This window comes from Jaculus jaculus, chromosome 3 (assembly GCF_020740685.1).
Source record: "Jaculus jaculus isolate mJacJac1 chromosome 3, mJacJac1.mat.Y.cur, whole genome shotgun sequence".
Lineage (NCBI taxonomy): Eukaryota > Metazoa > Chordata > Mammalia > Rodentia > Dipodidae > Jaculus > Jaculus jaculus.
The window spans coordinates 159,496,202-159,524,065 of NC_059104.1; the positions used below are offsets into that span (position 1 = coordinate 159,496,202).

General features: G+C 36.6%; 1 protein-coding gene and 1 pseudogene across 20 annotated transcripts in view; both read left to right on the plus strand.

The window, feature by feature from the left end:
• Dlg2 (discs large MAGUK scaffold protein 2) overlaps window positions 1–27,864 on the plus strand; it is a 1,944,997-nt gene that overhangs the window by 1,432,228 nt on the left and 484,905 nt on the right. For all 20 annotated transcript variants that reach the window (XM_045145568.1, XM_045145570.1, XM_045145572.1 and 17 more), the window contains 3 exons: window positions 3,200–3,336; window positions 18,248–18,392; window positions 20,894–21,032. In XM_045145568.1, the coding sequence (XP_045001503.1) occupies window positions 3,200–3,336; window positions 18,248–18,392; window positions 20,894–21,032 (421 nt within the window). The remainder of the gene's footprint in view (window positions 1–3,199; window positions 3,337–18,247; window positions 18,393–20,893; window positions 21,033–27,864) is intronic.
• LOC105943992 lies at window positions 22,408–27,860 on the plus strand (annotated as a pseudogene).

Sequence of the window (27,864 nt, forward strand, 5' to 3'; positions counted from 1 at the left end):
GAGTGTCTGTGAGTAGTTACATTGAAGGAGGGGCTCCTGCAGGCTTAAATACTTTATCTAATTGATGGGATAAATATTCTGCCCACCTCCACAGCATGCTCATGACCAGCATGAGAGTGATCTCTTGACCCTGTAATTGATCTACAAGTTCAGTTGCAAAAACTCTTAATGGAGGGATCATTATCTCATGTTTTGGGGAGATTGGAATGCCCTGCCCCCACCCTGGGTGAGTTGATCTCATGGTTCAATGGTCCTGATCTACATTGGTCTTCATTCAGTAGTCCTCCAAAATGCACTGGCTTTGTCTAGGTTTAGAATACTGTTTCAGCCAGCATCACCTAAACCAATTCATATGAACCTATTCAAGAATCATTATTTCCATAGTGTTCCTATTTGATACCACAAAAAGCCATTCTGTTTCATTTGTATTAGTCACTGTTGACAGAAGCTGGCTTCATAATACACAGAATGATCAGGAACATGCTTGTGATCTTAGAACTTGGGAGGTGAAAAGGATCTGAAGTTTAAGACCAGTCTGGGTTACATGATATCCATCTTAAACAAACAACAATGAAAAGAAATAAAAATCGAGTGTACTTAGGAGATACTGGCTAAATAAATATATGGATAAATGAATAAAGACAGTCAATCTTACAATACAGATGGATATTTATACCTACAAATAAATTTGTATCTTTATAGTTAAGTTACACATTATTTACCATATCGAAACAAATATCTGAAATATGGCTATATGTAGTACTGCATACCTGTAACCCCAACACTTGGGAGGCTGAGGCAGGGGGATCATGTTTAAGGAGAGCATGGAGTACACAGAAAAGTCATGTCTCAAAACATCAAAATAATGACATCTGAAATATATTAAATGTGTTTTCTTTTGAAAATGTACTCATACCTAATAAAAGTAGGGCAAGATTTTCACTCTGGGTTGTCTAAGAGAGTTGTGTCTCACAAGTGTCCACCTTCAACAGAAACACTAGATAAAACGGTACATAAACCTCACCTCAAGACAATGTTATTCATATTTTAGCTGACGTATTTATGTCCACAATATTTGTAGTGATTTCATTGTCTTGATATAATCTTTGGCTTCAAATGTCAACTACAGAGTTATTCTGTTTATGAGACTTAATCATCTTTATAGTGGTAATGTGCTCATAGCTCTTCTAAAACTAAGAATGGCTTGTGTTTATTGCTGCTCTGGTGGCTGTAAATCAGAGTTCCTAGATTTGTTAAACCTTTTCTTTACAGAGTTTAGAATGACTTCTATAGTGTTATAAATGCAATGGGTCAAGCTTAATATGTAACTATGAAACTTATGAAAATATCTTTTTTAAACTTCCTTATATTCATTTATCCCATTTTAGTAAACATGAGCTAATGTATAAAGTTCATAGGAAAACCCACCTAAAGAACATGCTATGCTTTGGTCAACTTTTACTTAGTAAACACATTCTTTTTAAAGTTTTTTAAAATTTATTTATGTGTGTGTGTGTGTATGCATACATATACATTCCTGCCAGAGTCTCTTGCCAGACATGCAAATAAATACTAGACACATGTACTACTTGTGTCTGACTTTATGTGGGCACTAAGGAATTGATCCCAGGTTACCAGTGCCCGGCTTGAACCTCCGAGCCATCTCCTCAGCCCAACAAATATGTTCTTTAAGTCCCTAGCAAACAAACTAATTCATAATCCTATAGGGTGGAAAGCATCAATAAAGAATAGTTACCCACATCGGTAGGAAATTATATAACACTGATTTTATTTGTTCTATCAATTAAAATCCTCTTTCCATTTGTTTTTAACACCTATTATGGTTAATTTAACAAAACCATTGCATTTTAATATAATTCTAGGGGTATTAGTTGATAATTTTCTAAGTTATCATTTTTTCATTAATCTTTTGTGGTATCTTAATAGTACATAGCCCAGCTAGATATTTATTATGAAAGCAGAGTGAAATAGAGTTCATACTTGCCAAAGATTTTATGAAAATTTTATCAGTTGACTAGATGTGTGGTTTTAAAACAAATTCTTAAGCCAAGAAAGTTCTCTGTGTTTAATTTCAAAGTCCTTTGATTAATAAATTTATCAGCCTGGGTAGCTCAGTCAGTAAGTATTAAAAAGCTTGATGTCTTTTTCATTTTAGTAATTTGCATGTTAATTATTATGACTTCTAAATGAAGTCAAAATGTATGCTATATGCATGATACTAGATTTATATTCAACACAGTTTAACAGGGATTTTTTTTTTCCTTCTACCCTTATTGATGCCATCATTCATTCCTTTAAAGCTGTCTTATAATCAAACAATTATTTTCTGGTTATCATTCACACAGTTAAATACTAATTAACATTTTGTATGACATAGGGTAAAATTCATCTCTCAAGTATAAAATGTCCACATTTAAAATGATTTTAAATTCTTAAAAAATTATTAAAAAATAATAAAGTTAAAGTGTGTTTTATATTCCTTTATTTTTTACGCTGAGTAGAGGAATGGTTGACATGTATGTGCCATTAGCTTCATTGTCCATTAATAACAAACAGTAAGTGCTAGGAAGTATGAAACTATAAAGAGGGAGCCAGAACAGAAAGCAAGAAAGGCAAGCATCCAGCTTCGTGTCTTCACCTGCTTCCTGCAATGCTCACATAAATAACTAACATATCTTCCTCTGGGTTCTCATCTCACAAGTTGTATGCTTTTCTTATTACTATATTTTTCACACTGCAATGTGAAGAGTAGCCATCTGCTTGACCAAATGGTGTGGTTCTTCTGTATTCTTGCTAGAGTGACAGTGACCCTGAAGATGAGCCCATGGGATCAGCACAAGCAGGACTGACCCTGTGTTTCTCCCAGCTCACCTAGGATCCCACCATGCCTGATCCCTTTCTCACCAGTCATCCATGATGAACTTACTAGCTGACAGACAGCAGCAGTTGTTTGCACATTGTTTACATATAACAAAACAACAAATTCAAATGTGGTTGACTAAAGTAATCTTTGTTCCATTAGTGAAAATCAATGAGTTTGAAATATTTACAGGGTAAAATGGATTTCAGTAGAAACCTTTCAGTCATTTATTGTTATAAAAATTTGAAGATCCATTTACAAAACAATAGTTGAAATATGGCTAACAAATTTGCTTTTTATTTTCCTGTTCTCCCTTAGGTTTAGGCTTCAGTATTGCCGGAGGGGTGGGGAACCAGCACATTCCTGGAGACAACAGCATTTATGTAACGAAAATTATAGATGGTGGAGCTGCACAAAAGGATGGAAGGTTGCAAGTAGGAGACAGACTACTAATGGTGAGTGTGATGACAGGCAAAACTGTGTGACTGTTTTTAAAGCTCTAGTTTACCAGTGTGTGACTGACTGTCTTAGTCCATTTAGGCTGCCATAACAAAATAGCAGAGACTGGGTGGCTTAAGCAACAGAAATGTATTTCCTCCAAGTTCTGAAAGCTGGAGAGTAGAAGATTGCTACCTACTACCTTTCTGGTTCCTGGTTTACAGATGGCCACATTCTGGCTGCTTTCATACAAAGCCCATTCAATGTGTTTATGCTACCTGAGAGAGGATCTCTTTCTTATTCTGTTCTTGGCTATCAGTTCTATAGAGATTAGGGTACTGCACTTAATTTGCTTAACCTTCAGTTCCTCCTGATGACCTTCTTCCAGTTACATTCACATTGGGGCAGAGGCTTCAACATATTAATTTCCAATTCAGTTCTTAGCAGTGATCATATACAGAAATAGGAAGGAAGGGAAGGTAGATATCAGGAGTAGAGAGCAAAACAGTGTGGGTACGATTGTATTTGCTTTGTTGATCTTTTCCAAAACAGAAATCTAAATGTTTACCAGTTTCCTCAGATACATATGGCATAAAATTTAGGCAATGTTCTGTAAATATAATTCTTCCCTTGGTAGTGAAAGCAACTGTAATTTCCAAGCTGTTAGAAAGGTTGGCTTTACATAACAAAAGAATACATGACTGCTTTACTCGTCTTGCATATTCTTTGTCTTCTCTTCAACTAATGAAAACACAACTCCTGACTTCCAAGAATTCATAATCTGAACACTACAGAATATATAAATCAATCTTTTCTCCTTTCCCTCAGGCACACTTAAGAGCTATTTTTGTTTATTCATTTATTTATTTTTGCTAGTTTCTCACATGCTTCGAACCCATGGATAGTGGCAGACACCAGCACACAAGCACTCTTTCTGAGCCATGCAAAAATAAAGCAGTCATAAACAAGAAAACACTTAAAGCAGCATTGATAAAGCTACTTAGCTTCTACAACTATATATACTGAATCAACAGAATACTAATCAAACACTGAAATATAGGTAGAATTCAAGCAAGATAAGAATATCCAGTCATATCTCTGCCCTTTCAGCTGTATCTGCAAGGACCCATTATCTCCAATTCCTTCATGAGAAGTGTTCCGGAAAAGAATGATGTATACAATTACAATACAAAAGCCATCTCTATGAAACATGCATGTTATAGAACTTAAATACCTTCCACCTTGGCTCTAGAGAATTTGTGTTTAATTCCAGTGATCTGATTTCACAGTAGTGACTGAGCCTTGCATTGCATTATCTGAAGACTTTTATAATCTTTATTGCTAAGAGTTATTTGGTATTTATTATGTTTCATATGCTACTTAAGTGCTTTTGTAATGTAACATGTTTTTCATAACAGTATATTTCATATAAGTAAAAGAATACACAGGTCTAGAGATATTTGTCAATGTCTATGATCCCATAGTCAAAAAGGACAAAGCTGGCTTTCCATTTGAGGCTTTCACCCAAGCAATATTGCTTTCTGTGCATGCTGATTCTGATCAGTTTCTTTAAAACTTCCTTTGTTCAGCATTCCATCAATCATCTATTACTTTAATGATTATCTATTATGTATCTACCAACCAATAGCCAGTCTTCAAGAAGGAACTATGTTATGAGAAAATAACTGGTCAACCTTGATGAGCAAAATATGCATAATGACCTGTTTTGTTGCAATTCAGGGTCAGGGACTTCTTTATCACCAGAATTCACCAACATATCCTTGTTCAAGAAGTTATGAAACTTCTGTGTTTCTTTATATGCTTTGGATATATAAGTAGGGTCATATGGTGGTCTATGTTCTCAACTAGAAAGGTAATTGTTGAGGCATAAGATATGCACAAATTTCTCCTATCATATAAAATTGATTACTTGAAATGTTGACTTGTAAATAAATAAATTGTGATAGCCTTCTTCTATATAGGGCTAAATTGAAAGCTTATCTTTCAAGTAATGACTATCTGACATATCAGCTGGCTTGTCTATGGCCATTCCACCCTGAACAAGTCCAGTTGAGTCTGTGATCTCAGAAGCTAAGCAGGGGCAAGCCTGGTTAGTACTTGGACGGCTTCACTTCTGAAGCATTGTTCTGTAAGAATTAAGGTATAGGCAGCTGTAGCAGACAGCTTTGGGTTCACTGAGATGAACTTCCAAGCCAGGCATAGGTATGGAGGAGAGGATATTTATTGAAGTTTACAGATCCAGGGGAAGATCCATAATGGTGGAAGATGTTATCCCCCTCTTAAAGGACCAGGCAGAGATAGAGATCACAAGGCAGATCTCTAAAAACCACACCACAAAACAAGAACACTTCAGAAACTCCAGGCATTTTGCATATCTTTAGATTGGAATGTCAATCACCATCACACCTTAGGGCTAGACAACCCATTGACACCTCCTCCAGCCAGGTGGCTAGAAATCCAAGAAGTTCTAATAGACTCCTGAATCTATTGGGGGGGAGGGTATTTATTCAAACTACCACATTCCACCCTTGGCCCCAGTCAGTCTCACACTGTAAATTATACTCCATCCAGTTTCAAAGGTCTCCACAGTCTTTACCAATTTAACATAATTCCAAAGTCCTAAATCTCATCTGAGATTTAAGATTGTCTCTTAGTTGTGAGTCCTGTAAAATCAAAAATGTTATATACTTTCAACCTGCAAAGGCACAGAGTAAACATTTTCAGTTGGTATAAGGAATAGCAAGGAGAGATTAGCACAATGCAAACTCAACCACCATCAAACATTAAACTTCTGAAGTTCAATCATAACCAGTGACTGACAGTCCAGATTTTCCAGTTCTTCCCCTCCAGCTGGGCTATGTAGCTAAGGGAAATTCCCAACCTTAGCTGATAGCCTCTGGGAAAGCCCTTGCATAGTTCTAGTATATTCAAAACATTTTCAGGTCTCCATGTAAAACCATGATCCATCTTCCAATGGTTATGCCAGCCTATCAGGGTCATCATACCCTGCCTCATTCCATGTCTCAGAAGCAGCTCCTGGAGCTAATTCATGACCACTCAATGTATTTTTCATGTTTCCAAAGCCAATACTATGTGTTCAGGACATAGCCATATTCTTAATTCAGGGAGGAAATAAACCATGGCATTGAAAGCAGGTTGCTTCTCCAGTCAACTCTTTCTAAAAGAGTTTGTATTTCTATCATAGTTTTCCTCAGCATCCTCACCATTGAAAAGCAATTGGGTCATCTTCCTTAAGACTTCCTTAAGACTGCTAATGTATTTGATAATAGCAGCATCAGTATCCTAAAACCAGTCTCAATGCCTATAATTTTTTAACTGACTTGAGGTTTTCCAACTTAAAATCTTACATCTCTTAGTCCTATATCTTTAGCTAAGCACATCAGTCCATTACAAATTTAACTTGATTAAACTCTCTGGGCCTAGACAGTAGAATGCAGCCAGCCCTCATGCCAATAGCCCAGTTCCAACAAAGTCCATTGCAGTCTTTCCTTCTCGTTAGAAAGTTCATAAGCCAAGCCTTCAAACACAATTCTCACTGCACTTAGAAGTCTCAAATTCTCATCAGAATACTCTGTAAAACTCCAGAAGATGTCTTCAATTGTAAGTACTAAGTCCATGCCCATTTCTCCAAAACAAGGATCCAGGAGACCAAAATCCAGATGGTCATAGTCATTTACCACACTCCTGCTACCAATTTCTATAACAGACAACTGCAGGTTTGCTGAGATGAACTTCCAAACCAGTCAGAGTTATGAAGGAAGGGATATTTACTGAAGCTTACAGGTCCGAGGAAGTTCCATAATGGTAGAAGAAGTTGGTCCCCTCTTAAAGGACCAGGCAGAGAGGGAGACCACAAGCGAAATCCCTAAAACCACAACACAAAACTAGCATACTTTAGAAACTCTGGGTACTTCGCATATCTTTAGATTGGAATGTCAAATCCCCCACCACACCTTAGGGCTGGATCACCCAGTGACACTTCCTCTGGCCAGGTGGCTGGAAGTCCAAGAAGTTTTAATAAATTCCTGAATTTATTGGGGGAGGGGCATTTATTCAAACTACCACAGCAACTGTGGGTGGTATATCATTCACTGCTGCTATTATTAAATCATGCTAGGTATGTGTATTTATTTCTTGAAGGTATGTTTAAAATTGCAATTTATTTTCAAATTATTTTCCAAAATCCTCCAAATTATTCTACCAAAGGCCTTTTTTCAGGCACCAGGCTATTTCTCCATTATAATTTTCTTGATATTCATTGCAAATATAATGACTTCAAAAGTAGCTATGACATAAATCTTAGCTCTTTTAAGGCATAGGGTTTTTTTGTTTGTTTGTTTGTTTGTTTGTTTGTTTGTTTTAATGAACCTTCAACAATAGTAGATATCTTCTCTCTTATATAAGAGGAACATAATTAGCACTTCAGAGACACCTGGAAAGCTGAATATGGAAGTGAAAGAAAATGATTCACTTTATAATTTTCTGAAGAAAAAATGACCCAGAGAGCAACAAGAATAAATAACAACAATCTGTGAAGCCATCCTAAAGACTAATTATCGTGTTTCAACCCAAAAAACATTTGTTAATGCTCTCCTTCTGCCATTCTTTTCAATCTCCTCTTCCTTTTACTACCCTACATTCATAACCTTTCTTCTTCCTCTTTTCCTACTCTTATCCCCTAAAGGAAGTACAAATGATTTAGATTCTATGCCTTGTCAGCTGTACCACACTGCACATTTTTCTCTAAATATGCTATTCTTTCTAAAGCAATTTGCACTATTTCCTTCTCTTGGTTCTTAGGAAAAATTCCCCAGTATACTCATAATTCTGTAAGTATTCTGGCCTGAAATGAAACCCTAGAGCTAAGGAGACAGCTCCAAAGTAGAGTGCTTACCTAGCATGTACAAAGCCATGGATTCAATCCCTAGTTAAATTGGCACCCACACCCCACTGAAGTTGCCAGGTTCTTATGGCCAAAGACAAAGAATTATATCCAACAAGCATAGTCAGGTAATAGAAGTGGAGACAGTTTATTAAGAGAAAGGCTTTCCTGAGAAATAGCAGTGAACTACTGAGGTAGAGAACATATACATTCAAAAACCCAAAGGCCACAAACCTCATAGCCCTTTACTAGGTCATTTACATAGCATCCACCTCTCCTGGATATGCCTATCACAAGGGCATTTTTTTCAGGCATGCTCTATTGTTACATGGAGCCAACATTGGGAAGGTTTCCAGTCTTCCTATTGCCTTACCTCCTTTTATGATGATCTTGATATAGTCCTCTGTAAGTATCTATTCTCTGACACAATAGTATTTCAAAAAATTAAAATTAAGGCTGTAGAAATGGTTTAGTAGTTAAGGAACTTGCCTACAAAGCCAAAGGACCCAGGTTCAATTCCCCAAGACCCATATAAGCCAGATGCACAAGGGGATGCACACATCTGGAGTTTGTTTGCAGGGGCTGGAGGCCCTGATGTGCCCCCGCCCCTCCCTCTCTCTCTCTCTCTCTCCCCTGCCTATTTCTCTCAAATAAATGGAAATTAAAAATTAAAAATAAATTGAATAAAATTAAATTCCATTTGTTTAGACTGGGATAGCTAGTTATCCACAATTCAGGAAGTCTCCTAAGTACCAGACCATCAATGAGAGGAGAGTCTTTTCACTTAGCTTTGGAAAAGGGTATGAGAACAGTCTTAGCAATAAACTTTTCAAGTTCACAAATATAATAGCTATTAGGTTGGTCTTCACCTGGATATCTATCTGCTACACATTTTCACAAAGAAGGTCTTACATCTCAATTAAAATATTAAATTTCATTTTATTCCATCTTTATTTTGGACATCAGAATCATACAGAAAAGCAACTACTTGAAGTGGTATCTCACCTCTGATAGAACCTCTCCTAAAGAAATATGCCAGATGTTAACCACATTTAACTATTTTCCCATAAAGAAATGTCGAAATCTATTTCCTTATAACTTTCTCCCTTTGTGTATAGTTCTTCTCCTTGAAAATAGAAATGTGAGGATGAGTTTCTTATTCTTACATGTTTGAGAGGCTTGCATGGCCAGATCTCCACTGCCCAGTTTTTAAAGATGCTTGCCACATTATCTATCACGTTTGAAGTAAAATGCATCACATGTCCATTCATCCTTTATAAATGGAATGTACTCAAAATGTCATTGGATTCCTTATAATTTTACTCCTCACTTTTAAAGAACCAGGAAATTTGTACAATATGACCTTTGCATTTATGTTCCTGTAAGAAATAATTATCCCGTCTGTTGTGTTTTCTAGAAGCTGCTAGTGTTTCGAATAAGATGACTGTAAGGTCAAACACCCTGATGTTTCATGGGTATCCCAAATACTTGAAATATGCTGTACTTTGCCATATAATATATTTTAATTTCCTTTGCTATATGCCACTAGAATTTTTTTTTATTTAACTGAATGACAGGAACATTTTGTTTTGAGGATTACTTGGTAGCTTATTTTTGACGTTTCAGACTGAATGAATAGTCTATCTCCTGGGGTGGAATTTTGTGATATAGATGATTAAAAGTTAACAGCAGTGAAGATTTTAAAATGTGTTCTTATTTTTCCACACTTTGTTCTTAAGCTTTATTAAGGTGATACACAGAGCCAAATATATTATAGAAATGTCTTTTTTTTTTTTTTTTTCACCTTTTCTTCATTCTACCAGAAACTCTGAATCTGGGATCATTTGTCTTTTTTACAGCAGTAACATTAGTTGTTAGCTGTCAAGTTCTGTGTCACATTATAATTTAGGGTTTAAAATCTTACTTTTTTTCTATGACCTCTTCATGACATTTAAAGATGAACTTGTCGGTGAGAGAACTTACACACCTCTTGCAGAAAATGAGTACATGTCATCTTTCCTTAAAGGGATGTAGTAAATGAAGGGAAAGATAGCAAAGTTATTGAAGTCAAGTAGAAAAACACTGCACTTAGACATAGGGGAGTCTGTATGTTAGTCACAGGCTAACTCTATCTATTTCTTTAACTCTATCTAATCACCTTAGGCAAGTTAGGTCCATCTTTGGTCCTCTGTTTTGGCCTCTTTTCTATAGTAGCATATCCTTAGATCAATATTTCCAAATATGTGCTTTTAATTCTTAGTTTTATTCCTATGATACTTGAGTTCTTATGGCTCTATGTTCAGATCAATTTGAAGAATTCTGTGACTTGCATCTTAGAAGATCTACTGTAGATCTTCATACATTTTAAGATATTAACAAGTCTGTGACATTTTCTAGTCAAAATTGCTTAAATTTGATTAACTCTATAATTTTCAGCCCTATTTGATTATAGAATACTTTTCTTAAATTGATATTTATAAAACACATACAAATAGAGTTCAGTGGAATTGTTATACACAAGCATTTGGTAGACTTATTCTAAAATTAATGTATAATAATCAAGTTGAATGGGTTCAGAGGATATGAAGATAACCAATTCAGTTTTTTAATGAGTATTAGTTATAAGGTCTTAAATTGGTATATTTTTATAGATTTACAAAATTGCCTGGTTTTATCTAAGTATCAATAATAACGCCATATTTAAAACAATGCAAATATGTAAAAATTATCTGAATAGGACATTATTGGTATTTCCCACCTTTGATAAGAACTGTTAAGATATATACAGCCCTATACCAACATATTACTTCCATGTTTCCCCTCAGAAGACCTGTGCCTACAGAACCTCATTTATTTCTTTTTTTTTTAATTTTTTTTTATTTATTTATTTGAGAACGACAGACACAGAGAGAAAGACAGATAGAGGGAGAGAGAGAGAATGGGCGCGCCAGGGCTTCCAGCCTCTGCAAACGAACTCCAGATGCGTGTGCCCCCTTGTGCATCTGGCTAATGTGGGACCTGGGGAACCGAGCCTCAAACCGGGGTCCTTAGGCTTCACAGGCAAGCGCTTAACCGCTAAGCCATCTCTCCAGCCCCTCATTTATTTCTTACCTTTATACTCAGGGAGTAATTAGGGCACTTACTGCACCATATTTTTTTCTAGAAGAGAAACTTGGAGTTTCGATAGGAAAAGGGGAACTTCTAATACTTCATCATAGGTAGCATTATAAAATTAGATATTGCCCTGAAGTCCAATTCCTCTCATCAATTTTCTCAGTTCCTTTGGTTCTCAGTCTCCTCTATGCCCTGGAATCTCATGGTAAGTTTCTGAACATTGTAAATACCTAGTTCTCAATCAACACAGAATAAACAAATGGAATGTCTGAGGTAGGGAACATGTTCATCTTTAGTGGGTTAGTTTTCCAAATGATTCTAATATTCCACCTAAGTAATAACTCATTTGACAGTGATATACCTCTGTATCAGCCCCTTCTACTACTATATTGCTTTCCTTAGGATGACTAGTGACAGTGCTTTTTCTGTCAAGTCACTGATGTCACTTAGCAGTTCAATTTCATGCAGTGAGCTGGAAGGCATTTAGAATAGCTCACCCTTCAAAGTCTGTCCCCTGCATTCACTCTCACTTTTGCAACAAAATGAAAACAGCCTGGAGGGCTGGGGAAATAGCTAAGTGGTTAAGGCATTTGCCTGCAAAACAAAAGGACCTAGGTTCAATTCCCCACAACCCATGTAAACCAGATGCACAAAGTGGCACATGCATCTGGAGTTCATTTGCAGCAGCTAAAGGCCCTGGAGCCTTTAGTCTCTCTCTCCCTCATCCTCTGAAATAAAAATTTAAAAAACAGCCTGGATAATTATTTCTTGGGCTCCCTTCTTCTTTATCTCAAAGGAAAGTTTAGGGGTGGGGTATAGCTCAGTTGGTAAACAGCTTACCTAGCAAACACAAAGTCCTGAGTTTGATGCCCAGCATCATATAAATGGGATGTGATGGCATGTGGAATTCCAGTACTTGGGAGGTAGAGGCAAATAAATTATAATGCAGCTCACTCACAGTGATATATTTTAAGGATTAAAGTTTTCCATTGGTTCTAGCTTATTTATTTTACTTATGCTTAAGATATTAACCCCTTTCATAAAACTTTCTGTACAAGTATCATATATTATTTAAAATCTATTATTGTCATCATCATCATTATTGTTATTTTAACTCCTGGTGATTGAGACAAGGGTATTGAGCATGCTAAGCAGTCACTTTACTACTGAGATAAATGCCCAGCTTAAAAGCATGGTGTCTCTCAAGAATTAACCTATCACTGTCAATAGTTCAAGCCTATCTACACACAAATTATCAGTTTTATATAAATTTTAATAGACTATTAGTTTTTCTTTTGCTTATATGTTTGTGTCTGTTGTATAGTACTGAGGATTGTACCTATGGCCTTGTGCATATATAGCAAGCACTCCACCACTGAGCTACATCCTCAGTCTAAAAATAATTCTAATAGCCTATCCTATTATTAAAAATAAACAAATGTTTCCTCTAATATATTTACATCTCTCTGTTTTAAATAGTATACATAAAAGTTAATATAATATTTACCTTATAAGCCTACACAAGAAAAATAGAAATGTGGTAAGTACTGATAGTGTTCAAAAGTTTTCTTCCTGTACCCAGTAGATTGCCCTGGTTTTATTCCATACTGTCCATTTTAGCAACCAGTGTTAAGCTTCAGTCAATCAAAATTTCCTTCTCACTTGTTCTTTCCGTTTATATGAAAGGAAGGGTTAAGCAATGTGTTAATGATTGCTGAAGGAATAAAATTAATAGCACTGGAGCTTCAATTCTACCACTTAAGCAGAAGTGACCTAGTGCTCTCTGTCTGTAAAACAATTCCATCCTCATGCCCTATACCTGATAAAAAGTAAATATTTAACACGTGCATAGTTGTTTGAATGACCTTCAAGTCTCTTCTTTGCTTCTCTGTTGAGCACAAATGTAAAATAGTTACAACACAGTTTCATAATTCTTCCTATAAAATAAAAAAATGATAACTTTCTTCTTGGGCACATTCATTAATTTAAAGCTTATTGACCTGATTTCAATACTTAATGAATGTTAGGTATTAAAGTACTTCATGTAAGAGAATGCAAAAAGGAGTATAATTTAATCATTTCTCTTGAAAAGATCAAGGACAGTACAAGGTTCCTGTAAGCAGTAGGTGTTGTGCAAGGTAGGGGGTAATAATTTCCATCAAAAAAATCCCTGACCAGGAAGAAGCTATTTCTAGCAGCAGGATCAGCACAATCTCAATATCTGATTATGGTTTCTTGATTCCTATTTGCATACTGTTTTATTTTATAGGGGTCTAATCAAATTCATGGTGTTATTCCTTTCTCATAAACACAAACCAACAAATAAATGAGTTTTATCTCCTTTTTACATCAAAGCAGATGAAATTCCTAATAAATGTTTTAAATGACTCAAAATCATGAAACTAAAAACTGCAATGCAATCTAAGCCTACAATCAAAATCATTCTCAAAAAATTTAAATTTGATTAGCACTATAATTTTCAGTCTTACTTAATCATGGGTCCTTTCGATAAAAATTATATATAAAACACAACTAGAATTAAGTGAGGCTTTCATTTGTAAAAAGTCTAAGGATTAGCATATGGCTAGTATTTCTAGTACATTGAAATCTATTCACTGTACATGAGAAGTTAACATCCTTCTTTCCCACCCTGATTTTTATTATTCATGAGATCATATTATGTGTGACTCATAATTAGGCCTCTATTCTTGGTCTTTCTTCTTTTCTTAAAGTTTTGTTTCTTAGTCAAATAAAGTTAATTCTGTCTTAACCATACTAATACAGGCTTATTGCTGAAAAGATTAAAACAGCATAACACTGATTATCCAAAGATAGTGAGTATCAATATATTTCTTATTTTTAATATCTATTTTACAGTCAATTTTATTACAACAGTTCATTTTAATATTCTTTGGAATGTTTTTTCTCCTTTTTTATGCATATTTTTATATCATTGGCATAACTACATTGGATGGATCCCCTTTTTAATTTACTTAACAACCTAATGATAAAGCACTTGGTCTCCCTTGTAAAGATAATGGTAAAGTTTGTGACTTGTCTTCAGTGTTTCTAGAGTCCCGCATTTCTTTATACTATCTTACATAGCCATCTGTCCCTTATCACCTCCCGTTTTGTTCCATGACATTGATATTGCATACAGAGATGGAAGGTCAAATCTTGTACAGGGCAGAATCTGTCACCACTTCTCCAGCCCTTCCACATCCCACCTTGAATTATCACATGTATTCCCCTCTTGAGAATGTCCCAGCATCTCTTTCTTCGCTGATTTGCCATTCTGTGCATGCTGTTATGATTTCATGCACCCCTGTTCTGTTAGAGAGAGTGATACCTCCAGCTTCTCTCTGTCTGCCCCAGTTCTCTAACCTATTACAAACATGTGCCCATGATGTATGTAAGTCCCCTCTGTGGGGTGCATCGCACAGACAGCCCTTGTTTCGAATGCACATAACTTTTTTTTTTTCCTGAATGCTGGCCAGTTGTTCATTGTTAACAGTGATAGTGGAATACTGGATGCAAAAAAGTTTAAAATGACAGTGAAAAGCAATGACAAGAGCAACTAGCCAATGAGTATAATGTCCCTTCTCTGACATACAATCATCTCCAGCTGTGAGCCCTTTATCTTGCGAGCTCATAGTATAATTCACACACATAATTAACCCAAACAAACTCTTTCATTTGAAAAATATTTGAAGACTTCAGCACAAAAGAGCACTTTTTGGTCCAGAACCCATACTGTTCTGAATTTTTTAAAGACCACACAGAAGCTTCATCGGCAGTACCCTAATTAAACTCCTCGATTCACAGATGTTTACAGAAAAATGATCAGTGAAAATACTTTATAAGAATCCTGTTTTCTGGACACAGAGATGGATGGTGACAATAGAAATAGGGATGAGAAGAGACATCAGTTATTTTCATGTGCCTGCCACTTTACATGGAGCAACAGATATAATTTACTTATCTAACCCTTTGAGGCAGCCAGTGACTATCATCATTTCTATTTTATAGATGTCAAAATTGCAGCTTAGAAAGTTAAAGAAGTTTCCCAAGGTCACACAGAGCTAGGAGGCACCATGGCCAAGGTTCAATTCTCAGTCTGTGGTATAAAAGCACGTGTTCTTTATCACTCCACTCTGCTCCTATGATGGCCCCTGTTCCATGACTGACATCTGCGTTGATGTTTCACTGCCTCAGTCACAAAATAAACACCAACTAAACAGCCACAATCTCAAGCCACCACTGTTATTCTGGCCAATATCCTCTTTCCCACTCACCATCTTCACTCTTCTTTACTTAAATTCTTCATTCTGGTCTAGGGATGTTTCTGGTGTCTCTAAAATCCACTGCTTACCTTAAAAGGGTAAGAAGTAGAATTTAATAAGCACTGTTCTGCCTGGTGTGGTGGCACACACCTTTAATCCCAGCACTCAGGACACAGAGGTAGGAAGATTGCTGTGAGTTTGAGGCCACCCTGAGACTATATAGTGAATTCTGGGTGAGCCTGAGTTAGAGTGAGAACCTACCTCAAAAAACTAAAAATAAATAAATAAATAAGCACTGTCCATATCTCTTTCATTGGTAATCTAATGAGCTGTGTGCTTTCTGGAGAGAAGCAATGAACCCTTTGCAAAAACAGAACTTGTGTGCCACTTGTAACCTAATCCAGTTAAATTTATAGCCTTTGGGGTATTGTTCTATTGTCTTTGATATTCACACCACTGAATTCTCCTTCTTTTCTGTTTGTTCACTATAGGTGTTTCTTTGGCCATGGTCACAGCATTCAGAGCTAACTTGGGAAGTTGTTTTGTGGGGGGTCGGTTTTACACCCATTTTCATATCATTATACGTCATCACCATATTCTTCTTTGCAAACACTAGTGCCTTAAAATAAGGTACTTATCAACAGCGTCCAGCATGTCACAGGTCTGCAACAGACATTTGATGGGTGAATGAATGCCTGTCTGGCCCTGGGTGTATAAAGGGTTTTAAGAGCATCACTTGTGTAGGAAAAAAAAATATAAGATCCAGTAGTAGAACGTTGGCTTAACAGAGATGTCATGGTTAGCTTTTTTTAAAAAAAAAATATTTATTTATTTATTTGAGAGCGACAGACACAGAGAGAAAGACAGATAGAGGGAGAGAGAGAGAATGGGCGCGCCAGGGCTTCCAGCCTCTGCAAACGAACTCCAGACGCGTGCGCCCCCTCGTGCATATGGCTAACATGGGACCTGGGGAACCGAGCCTCGAACCGGGGTCCTTAGGCTTCACAGGCAAGAGCTTAACTGCTAAGCCATCTCTCCAGCCCATGGTTAGCTTTTATAAGCAAATTAATTTAAAATGGTACTGTCTGATTGTGCGTGACTAAAGGGTGAAGTATAGGGAATGTGTATAGGAACCCCTCTGACCACACCTGTGGTTTTAGTTACTCTCAGTCAACTATAACCCAAAACTGCAAAACAGAAAATTCTATACGCAAGCAATTCAATTGATAGGCTTTAAATTGTAGTGTTTTGAGTAGAGTGAGGAAATCCTACAGTGTGCTGCTATCACCTATGATGAGAATCATCTTTTTCTACAACATGTGGCACAAGATTTCTACTTATTAATTCGTTCACATCTCAGTTATCAAACTGATTGTCACAGTGTCACAGTGATTGTGTTTTAAGTTAATAAAAGCCTAGAGGTAGTGATTCTGGCAACACTGTTCTGGGTACTATTATAATCGTTCTACTTCATTATTACTAAATTCTTATGATGTTAAATTATTGTGTTTGATTTACAAAATGAACATTATTTTACCTATGTGCCTACGGGGAAAAAAGTACATACAATATTTGGAGCAACTGAAAATTCCAGGCATTTACTAGGACTCTTGGAAAAGATATCCCTCAAATAAAGGGAGTATTTGATAGTTGGATGTGATGGCACATACTTGTCATTGAGAAGCTGAGACATCAAAGCTGCCTAAAAACACAAAAACTATATATTACAATATTATATAGAAAGCAAAAAGTCAGAAACAAACTCCTTGTATACTAGCAAATGATTAAATAATTGTTATAGCCATAGCCATGTAACACAAAGTTCTGTGCTAAACAAAAGTTGTGTTGATGAATTATGGACAAGCAATCAATCTAGAATTAAAAGACAGATTTAAAAATAATGTGCATAAGCTGGGCTTCCCCTTTAATCCCAGCACTAACTCGGGAGGCAGAGGTAGGAGGATCACCATGAGTTCAAGGCCACCCTGTGACTATGTAGTGAATTCCAGGTCAGCCTGGACCAAAATGAGACCTTACCCCAAAAATAATAATAATAATAATAATAATAATATGCATAGTATTGTCACCATGGCTTAAGGAAATAAATTCAAACTGAGAGATAAATAATAGCTTTTTTATGTCTTGAGTTTCTTTTAGTTTTCTTCTTCAATTAGTATGTATTGGTTTCGAGGGGATGATTTTTCTTTTTGTGTTCTGGTGGGAACTGAGCTGATGGTCTAACTCATTATGGGCAATCATTCTACCACTTAGCTACATCTCCAGACTGATATGCATGGCTTTCTAGTCACAAAACTATAAAATCATATGAAAAACATTTGAGCTTTATTTTTCCTGCATTTTATTCTGGTTTCAATTACAGTGTTGTCACTTTCTTATAGAGAAAAGCAAAGACATCCTTGATATGTAGCATCAATGGCCTGCTTTAGTTACTACTTACCCCAAAGTATGATATAAACACCAAGCTAATCATTGTAATTTAATGTTTGAATAAAATCATAATCTCAGATATCATTCTGCCTGCATAATTAACATTTCTCAGCTTCACAGTTATAACTCAGGTATTGATTTTTTTTTTTTCCCTTTCAGGTAAACAACTACAGTTTAGAAGAAGTAACGCATGAAGAGGCTGTAGCAATATTGAAGAACACATCTGATGTTGTTTATCTAAAAGTTGGCAAACCCACCACCATTTATATGACTGATCCTTATGGTCCACCTGATATTACTCACTGTAAGTACATGCTTAGTGTCATCTTTGAATAGCATGCCAGCTGGGCAATTTGGAATTCTACAAAGCCATTCTCAAAGTCTTTTGACTCTTCTCTAACTTCTAAAGATACCTTGGAAGGAGTATTGCATACTTCATTCCACTGTTGCTTTTCAGGACCTCAGCTAGTGTTTGGAAGGTAGCATACCTTCATGAGATGGTAGATCAACCATTATGGAAAGCCTGAGGGGAAAGTGTTGTAAACAATATACTTGCAATGGCATAGATGCAACATAGTCTAAAGATTATTTCTCAAGCTCATAGAGCATAATAACTCAAGGCTTTAAATCTGTCTTTGTAGTTCAAATCTATATAAAAGCTAAGTAGAAAAAAAGAAGTTGGTAATTGATCCAGAGAAAAATGACTGTGCATTTGAGTGATGAAATCATCATCCTTAGTCATCATCACAATGCCTATCTTTAGCCAAACTTATTACATTGCATGGAAACAAGAAAAAAAAAAAAAACAGTCAAATTGACCCTAGAGGTGGGTGAGAGTGGGATTCTAGAACAACAAACGACATGAGTCATTCTGCTGAAGACCTCACACATCCAGTGCTACTTGGGCCTTGTGTTTTCCCCTTTTCTTTATAGAGCAACAAAAATCTTGTCCAAGATTCTCTTTAGGGGCTAAATTTAAAAATAATTCAGTTTTGACATAAATGTAATGGATATTTTGTTGTTATAAGGAAACTTGCCAGTTTTAAAACTGAGAGTTCACTTGTGACTGAGTGAACTCGAAATTCTTTCAAGACCTGTTACTCCTTAGCACTATGAGCTTCATCCAGTTATTGACTCTTTCTTAGGTTTAGATGCTTCTCTTGAGAAAAATTTGAGAGCTGAGTGACATTGTTACCTGTTCATTGATTCAACTATTGTTTTTTAAATGATTCTTCTAAAATGTCTTGGCCCCAAATGTCTTTTGTTTTAAAAAGTCACTAAGCTGAAATAAACTTTGCCTTTGGATAGGAAAGAGTTTTGATTTTCACTGTTTTCAAATTGATGAATGTCAGAAGAATCAGCATTAGCCATAGAGTCTGTGAGCTACTTCATAAAGGGCATATAAGATCAATGTAAGAGAGGAACATATAGAACAGAAAGATCCCTAATCAATTAAAGAAATAGGAATCAAGCAACGCAATATGTGTGAGGTACCTTGTAAAATAAGGTGTAAGATGTAGAGGAAATATGATCATGGCCTTCATGGGGGCCATCGAGTTGGAAAGTAAGCCAATTTAATAAGAGGCATGTGCATGCTATAGGAGAGAGATAAAAATATCCCACAGAAGCAGAAGAAGGGGGTTTCTAATTTTTTTTTTTTGAAGTATTGGAGGAATTTTTCTGCAGAGCTGCCGTTTATGTGCTAGCTTGAGGAATGCTCAGATTTCTGCATCTGAAATGGGGTAAAGGACATAAGTTATAGACATGTGGTGGAGCATAACCACGGCGCACAAACCAGGAAGCACAGGTTTGCTTTAAGGATAGCAATATGTATAAAGGAGGTGTTGAAACAGGTCAATTTTATTAGACTTAGAAAAGTAACATTATACTATATCGAATGTAGTAGTAGCAATGGAGAACATTGCATCAAGAGAACGGGAGCAGATCTGTGCTTTAGGAGGCTGTACTTCATTTCAAGGTGCCAGGTGGATTTGAGGGAAGAATGATGAGTGAGTAGGAACCCCAGACAGGGAGTATCAAAAAGACAATAGGGCTAGAAAGATTGTGTTGTGTTTAAGGCACTTGCCTGGGAAGCCTAATAATCCATGTTCAATTCCCCAGTTGTCACATAAGCCAGATACACAAGGGAACACACGTTCAAAGTCATGCATGTACAAGGTGGCCCACACATCTGGAGTTTGATTGCAGGGGCTAGTGAGCCTGTAACACCAATTCTCCCTCTATTTCTCTCTCTCTCTCCCTCTCTCTCTCTCTGTCTCTCACACACACACACATACACACACACACACACACACACACACACATAAAAAAAGAAGATAAATTTGGGAACAGGACTGGCCTGAATTCTTGGCCTTTCTGGAATGAAAGATTTATCTAAGACCTTATTCTGTAGGAGCCTTTTGCTTTTGATGATTGGATATTAATTATTTGAAATGAATGTGAGGCCTACAATCAGAATTCTAACATTTTTATTTCAGTAGGAAATTAATCATCATTCTGGAAAACATTTTGAGTCTCTCCTTGATTCTTCTCATCACCTAATTATGCTAACTGGAGTTACAAATTTAACTGGTATTACCTCTTTCCAATTCTAAAGATCACCATGTGCCTGTATATATTAAATGCAAACAAACAGCAACACCCTTCTCTTGGATAAAGAGAAAATCATCAGCATGTAACAAAGTCTTTGTATTTTTAACATATCCTCAGAAAAGTATGACATATTGAATCACCCACATAACAGGTTTCATTTTATTTCTTTTTATTTCCTCCCCAATCACTTAGCTTATTCTCCACCAATGGAAAATCATCTACTCTCTGGGAACAATGGCACTTTAGAATACAAAACTTCCCTGCCGCCCATCTCTCCAGGAAGGTACTCACCAATTCCAAAGCACATGCTGGTTGAAGATGACTACACCAGGTCAGATATGCTCATTGGTTAATTGAGTTTGTTATAATTATGAGAAAAAACTCTTTATTTACCTAGTAGTATGTCAGGTATTGCTTTGGCATCAAACTAACACTTCTGGGTGTCATTTAAATTTAATGTAATCTTACCTGAAGTGATAATCGGCAAATATTATAAACATGTGATTCTGTTTTCCGTTAGAAAAGAAAGTCACAAATTCCTTCTAGAGAGACACCTACCACTTGGTGATTTGTTAAGGTTTTCCAAATATGATACTATTTGACCTTTGGTGCCATTCTATAGAGGCACTAACATCAAGAAGATAGTGCTGAGGTATAGAAGAAAGGAAATAGCATGCCAATCTTACCCATCTGGCTAGTTGGCGTCAGAACTGAAACTCTCCTGTGCTGACTCAAATTTTCATGCTCTTGCCTCCAATGACTGCACATAGCCAATAAAATTTGTTTGCCAATCAACTCTCCCTCTCAAAAACATAAATAATGGTGGAAAAGAAGGGAGTAAAGTTGGCTCCAAATGGTTTTGAAATTAATATATTGTTAATACCACATTGGAACAGGGCTAGAATCTAAGAGCATATAGCTATAGTTCTCATCCCCCCAAAAATGCTAAATGGATGCAGCACCCCTTTAAAAATGTCAGACTTGATGGTTCACAAAGAAGGGCAACTTCATTTATTTAAGTCATCATCAGTAAAGAATCAACACATAATGAGTAATAAATATATGAATGCATGAATTGGTGGGTGAATAAGATGATCTATAATTTTTTTCTTTGTATTTTTAAATATATTTAAGTTTCAAAGTAATACATACTTATTAAGCTTGGCAAAAGAATGAAAAGTTGATTATGAAACAAAAAATCTCCTCAAACTCCCTCCACAGTGACATATTTTGAGGTATATGCAATGTGACAGCCTCTTATGAACCTTTATGTTCACACAAACACATGCATTCTCAAGTATAGATGAGGCTTGATAATAACTTCAAGTTAAGACCACAATTTATACATTTCTCTTTCTGTCTTGAATAGTATTCTTACCAACAGTAATATTAAATATAGATATGTACTTTTCCCATATGTCTATGTGTATAAAAATAAGAGAGATGGATTATTTAGGTGTTATACTTTGCCTGTTTAATTATACCATTTGTCAAAAAAGTAAAGGAAATTTCATGACGGGACATATGTATTCTTTAACTTGTTGGTTTAGTATATCTTTTTAAATGATTAAGCATTTTCCATTTATTTTGCAATATCAGGTTTGCTGAAGTGGCTTGTTATATCTTTCACTGAGGAATGAAATGTTTAGAAGGTGAAAATGTGCATCTGTGGTAGAAATCAAACACAGATTTCCTCCTATTCTGAAATGCCTGATCTCTATGCGCTTAGTCAAAATGAGGAGTGCAGCAAAGATAACCCAAGAGGGTCTGTAAAAGATGTTGTAAATATAGATACATTTAAGTACCAGAGCACTTGCTCTATCACTAATTTTTAAACCTGAATTTGATGTGAAAATTTTATTTTATCTCTGCAGGACCCATAATAAACTAACATTTATTAAAACCTCTTTATAATTTAATTACTTTATTGACATTTTACATATACTATTCATTCACCCTTTCCCCAAACAGAAAAACTTTCAACTCCATTTTAGAGATATAGAAATGATTTCAGAGATATAGAAATCAAAGGTCAAAGAGGTTAAGGAAAGTGTTTAAGGTCACACAGTGTTTAAATGGAAAAGTTTAGTTTATAGTTTTAAAAGTTTTAACTAGAAAGAAGCATTTAAATTTTCTCAATATCAAAATGAAAGTCAGTTGAAATAAAGAACCTTTTTATAGAAAGGTGAGGGTGAAAAGGTATTGGGAAGTTCTAGTGTATGATAAAGGCTACTGGACCGGTGTTGAGACCTACTTCGGTCACTGGCTAACTGTGGCCCTGGGTTAATCACTTAATTTCCTTCTTTGTGTCAGGAATGGCAGTTGAATCTATCTCAACAGTTGTTGAAGCAACTAAATGAGACGATAAATGCAAAGAATTTAGGATATCTGGCACATGACACACATGTTCTTTGTATACAGTGACTGTACTTAGTATAATTCCTAACCACTGCAGATGTGACATGCAATGTTTTTACAGATAGTCACCTGTGAAGGCAGTCAATTCCAATAGTATGCCTCAGCATTTTACCTCCTATCCCCAGTTCCTCTTCTGTTCCCATGCAGGATAGTCTTACCAATAACTACATAAAACGTTCAGAATGGGTAGTGCCCAGCAAACTTGAGAAGAGTTCACACCCTCTCATTGTTCTGTCCCTTCCCATGTTCCCCAGCTACCAGCCTCACTATAGGGAGGGGATGTTTTCTTAGAGGCTGATTCATTGCCACATTCATCCTATTAATCTGATATTTCCTACTGGACAGTGGACATTAAGAATCTAAAGATAAGCTGGAGAGATGGCTTAGCAGTTAAGGAGCTTGCCTGCAAAGTCAAAGGATCCAGGTGCGATTCTCCAGGACCCATGTAAGCCAGATGCACAGGAGGCACAGGCATCTGGAGTTTGTTTTCAGTACCTGGAGGCCCTGGCACACCCATTCTCTCTCTGTCTTCTCTCTCCCTCTTTCACTCTCTCTCTTTCTTTCTCCTTGCAATAAATAAATTAATAAAATTGAATTTAAAAAAAATTTTAAAAGAATCTAAAGATTAAGGACTGAAGGTATTTCTTAGTGGTAAGGAACTTGCCTGCAAAGCCTAAGGACCTAGGTTCATTTCCCCAGTACCCACATAAGCCAGATGCATATGGTGGCTCATGCATCTGGAGTTCATTTGCAGTGGCTAGGTACCCTGGCATGCCTATTATTATTCTCTCTTTTTCTCTCTCTCTATATATCTAGCTCTCTGTGTGTCTCTCTCTATCTCTCTCTTCTCTCTTTCTCTCAAATAAATAAAGTAACATTTTTAAAAGTATTTTAAAAACAAAAATCTAAGAATTACTAAATTGAGGCAAAAATACATGTAAAACAATACTTATTTCCTAGCCCTTTATGAAACTTTCCACAAATCCTAGTTTATTAATTGCTTCAAAACCAAGATTGCACATTCTGGTGTCCTTTCTTTTGTAAAAGAATTATGGAACTCATGGAAGTTATTATGTTCCCACCTCAAAAACATAATATCAATAACTTTATATCAGACTTTATCTTTGAAAATAACGTCAACTATCATTTGGATTAAAGCATTTTTAAAAAATTGAAATTGCAAGAACTACTAATAGAAATAAGTAAAATTCATTCATATAGATAGAACATGCCTGCGTACCCCTAGAAGTTTCCCTAACACTGAGGAAATGTGTATAAGTGAGCTTGAGGTGTGTGTGGATGCCTCAGGGACAGCCTGTGGCAGCAAAGGAAGTGTTAAGGAAGTGTTAAAGAAGTGATTCTTGAGTCTGAACTTGGGAAACATGCAGCTACTAGTCAGAATCAAAAGATTACAAAGGGGCTGGAGGGATGGTTTAGAGGGATGATTTAAGGCGTTTGCCTGCAAAGCCAAAGGACCCTGGTTTGATTCCCCAGGACCCACATTAACTAGATGCACAAGAGGCATGCATCTGGAGTTTGTTTATGGTGGCCTGGAGGCCCTGGCATGCTCATTCTCTCTCTCTCTCTCTCTCTTTCTCTCTCTCTTTCTCTCTCTCTCTTTCTCTCATAAATAAATAAAATATAAATAAAGATCAGAAAAGGTGTTAGCAGTAAGGAGATAGCTTTGTCTTATTCCTCAATTAACACTAAGTGCCCTGCATTGTCTGTGTGATAGTCTTGATTTTACAAAGCAAAAATGCTCAAAGAAGTTAAGAAATTGCCTTCCAACAAAGCAAACAGTTGAATCACAATAAAAATATCAAATGATGTATCTTTAAAGGACTCATTCCCATATCCCTACCCTTCATTTCATATAGTCTTATTATGGCAAAATTCTGGGTTAGGGGAACTGGGCTTATTCTTACCACTTGCTGCCTACATGACTTAATATGTCACTACATCTCTGAAAGTCTTGATTTTCTCAGCTATGTGTTTGGGTTAAAGGATCTTTTAATTTATTCAATAAATTGCAAGTTTTTACATTATAAGGTATTCATTTTTAATACTATACAGCTATTATAAGTATATACTATGTTATATTTAAAGTCTCCTGTATCTTTTCTAAAATAATTCTCTAATAAGAAATGGAATAGTGGAGAAAACATTTTTGTAAAATGGGAACTTTCCAAAACCTATAAAATCACATTGAGCTGGAAACACTTTATATGTTTCATATCTTCTCCAATCTGCTATAAGAAGTATTGTTGTATAGCTTTATTTATCTTCAATCTGCTATGGTTATATTTTAAGAATTTTTTAAACAGTTTTGAATGGAGCAATGTTAATATGGCTTGAGTAGTATATTTCATATTTTTAATGTTATTTAAAGTGAGCATAGATCAAATAGCCTTGCACAATATTCTCTTGGTAGAGAGCCTACCAAATCTCCTGTAAATCAGTATGCACTGTTATGAAGACACCTAGTTTTCAACCAGTGTGGTGGTTCATTCCTATAAACCCGGCACTGGCAAGGCTGAGACAGGAAGATTCCCATCAGTTCAAGGCCAACCTAGGCTACATAGTGAGCTCTGGAAGGCATGAACAACAATATGAGACCTTGTTAATAGATTTTTATTAGATAGATAGGTGATAAATAGATCAATAAATTTCAATTTTTTAAAAAATATTATGTCAAGTTGGTTTTTGCTCAAAGTTATAAACTAATAAGAGTTTAAAAGACTATAAACATAATCCGACCTTCCTAAACACTTGATAGGAAAGAAACCCAGGGCTTAGAATGACATGTTAACTATTTCTAGTTCCATGCTTATAATAGTTATATCATATTTAGAAATGGTGCTTTTAAACATCCAATCCAGTTTTCTTTCAAAAATTTCCCTATGATATTATTGGGGGACAGATTCTGAGGGAAGAAAGTAGCAAAAACAAAACACTGTAATCAGTCAAGTATGACCTGTGAATGGCCCACTTTCTGTGTTACATTCAATCACAGATTGTGCAGTACTTAGCCAGTTCATCCCCCATGCTCAGAAGTGTTGAGAACCACACATCTTCACATGTGGCTGAATGGTCATAGGATACTCATACACATGCCACATATACATGTTCATAGATAAAACAGAGAAAGAGAGAGAGAGTCCAATGATAAACACAAAGTTCATTTAAGCTTGGACTTCATATATCCAGCAGTCCTTTTGATAGTGCCCACTAAGTGTGCCCTCACATAGTATGCCTGATTAAAAAGTTATACAAAGTCTCAAGGAAGAGTCCTTGTGTACAGTAACTTCCAAGGACAACTCTGAATTGTGACTTGGCTGCTCCCTATTTGACTCTGTTTTTTACTCAGGAAGTATTATCCAATTAGTCCTGAGTTCATCTCCGCTCTGTTTTCCCCAGAGTATTGAACACTAGCTTACTAGATGTGGTAGTTTGAGTGTAAAGCGTCCTGGTAACTTCATGTATTCGCAATTATGTCTCATGCTCAATTCCCAGTTTATGGAGACTTTTGGGAGATAGAATCTTCCTAGAGGAGATGTGTCAGTGGAGGCAAAACTTGAAGTTCATCAGTCTATGTCTAAGCCCAGTACTTAGATATCTAAGTATTTCGATATTATTAGAAATAGATTTCTGCTCTTTTGCTCGGTTGAGGGGGAGGAGGGCGGTCGGTTAGGCCGCTTCAGTGAGGGGCTCCGGCGCGGCCACTCCGCTGGTGGCTTTCCCGGTGCCACCCGCTCTGTCCTCCCTAGGCGAGCGCGGCCCGATGCTCCCTTTGCACTACAAAGCTGGCGGGGAAAAAAAAAACAAAACAAGAAGAAAGTGCAGGAAGTGCCTGAAGAAGAGGAAGAGGAATATGTGGTGGAAAAAGTTCTCGATCGACGAGTTGTCAAGGGAAAGGTAGAATATCTTCCAAAGTGGAAGGGTTTCTCAGAGGAGGACAACACGTGGGAGCCAGAAGAGAACCTGGATTGCCCTGACCTGATCGCTGAGTTTCTACAGTCACAGAAAACAGCACGTGAGACAGATAAACCAGAGGGAGGCAAGCGAAAAGCCGACTCTGACTCTGAAGATAAGGGAGAGGAGAGCAAACCAAAGAAGAAAAAAAGAAGAGTCAGAAAAGCCACGAGGCTTTGCCCGAGGTTTGGAGCCAGAGCGGAATATTGGAGCTACAGACTCCAGTGGAGAGCTCATGTTCCTGATGAAATGGAAAAACTCTGATGAGGCTGACCTGGTCCCTGCCAAGTAAGCCAATGTCAAGTGCCCACAGGTTGTCATATCCTTCTATGAGGAAAGGCTGACGTGGCATTCCTACCCCTCAGAGGATAGTGACAAAAAAGACGACAAGAATTAACTCTCTTGAGTATCAGCCCCTGTCACCTCTTGACTGTGGGCTTAGAGGGGGGAGGGAAGGAATTCTACTTGTCTTCACACCATAAAGGTGGCTTGAGAAGATGTCCTTTGAAGAGCCAGCATAGTTTCTGTGCCCCGCAACAGCCCAAGTGCTTTAAAGCTGTTCCAAGCTGTGTAGTTTGTACGCCCGTCCCAGTGGAGGGGAAAGGGTAAGTGTTTCAAGGCAACCCATTCTGCACTTTGCTGAGAAAGGCAAAGGGCCTTCTATGAAGGACAAAACCTGCAGAACTGGGTGTGTGGGAGAGCAAAAAAGATACTGTTGATCTTCAGAGAGCATCTCCACAACCCACAGCCTTCTTCCCAATAGTGTTAACTGC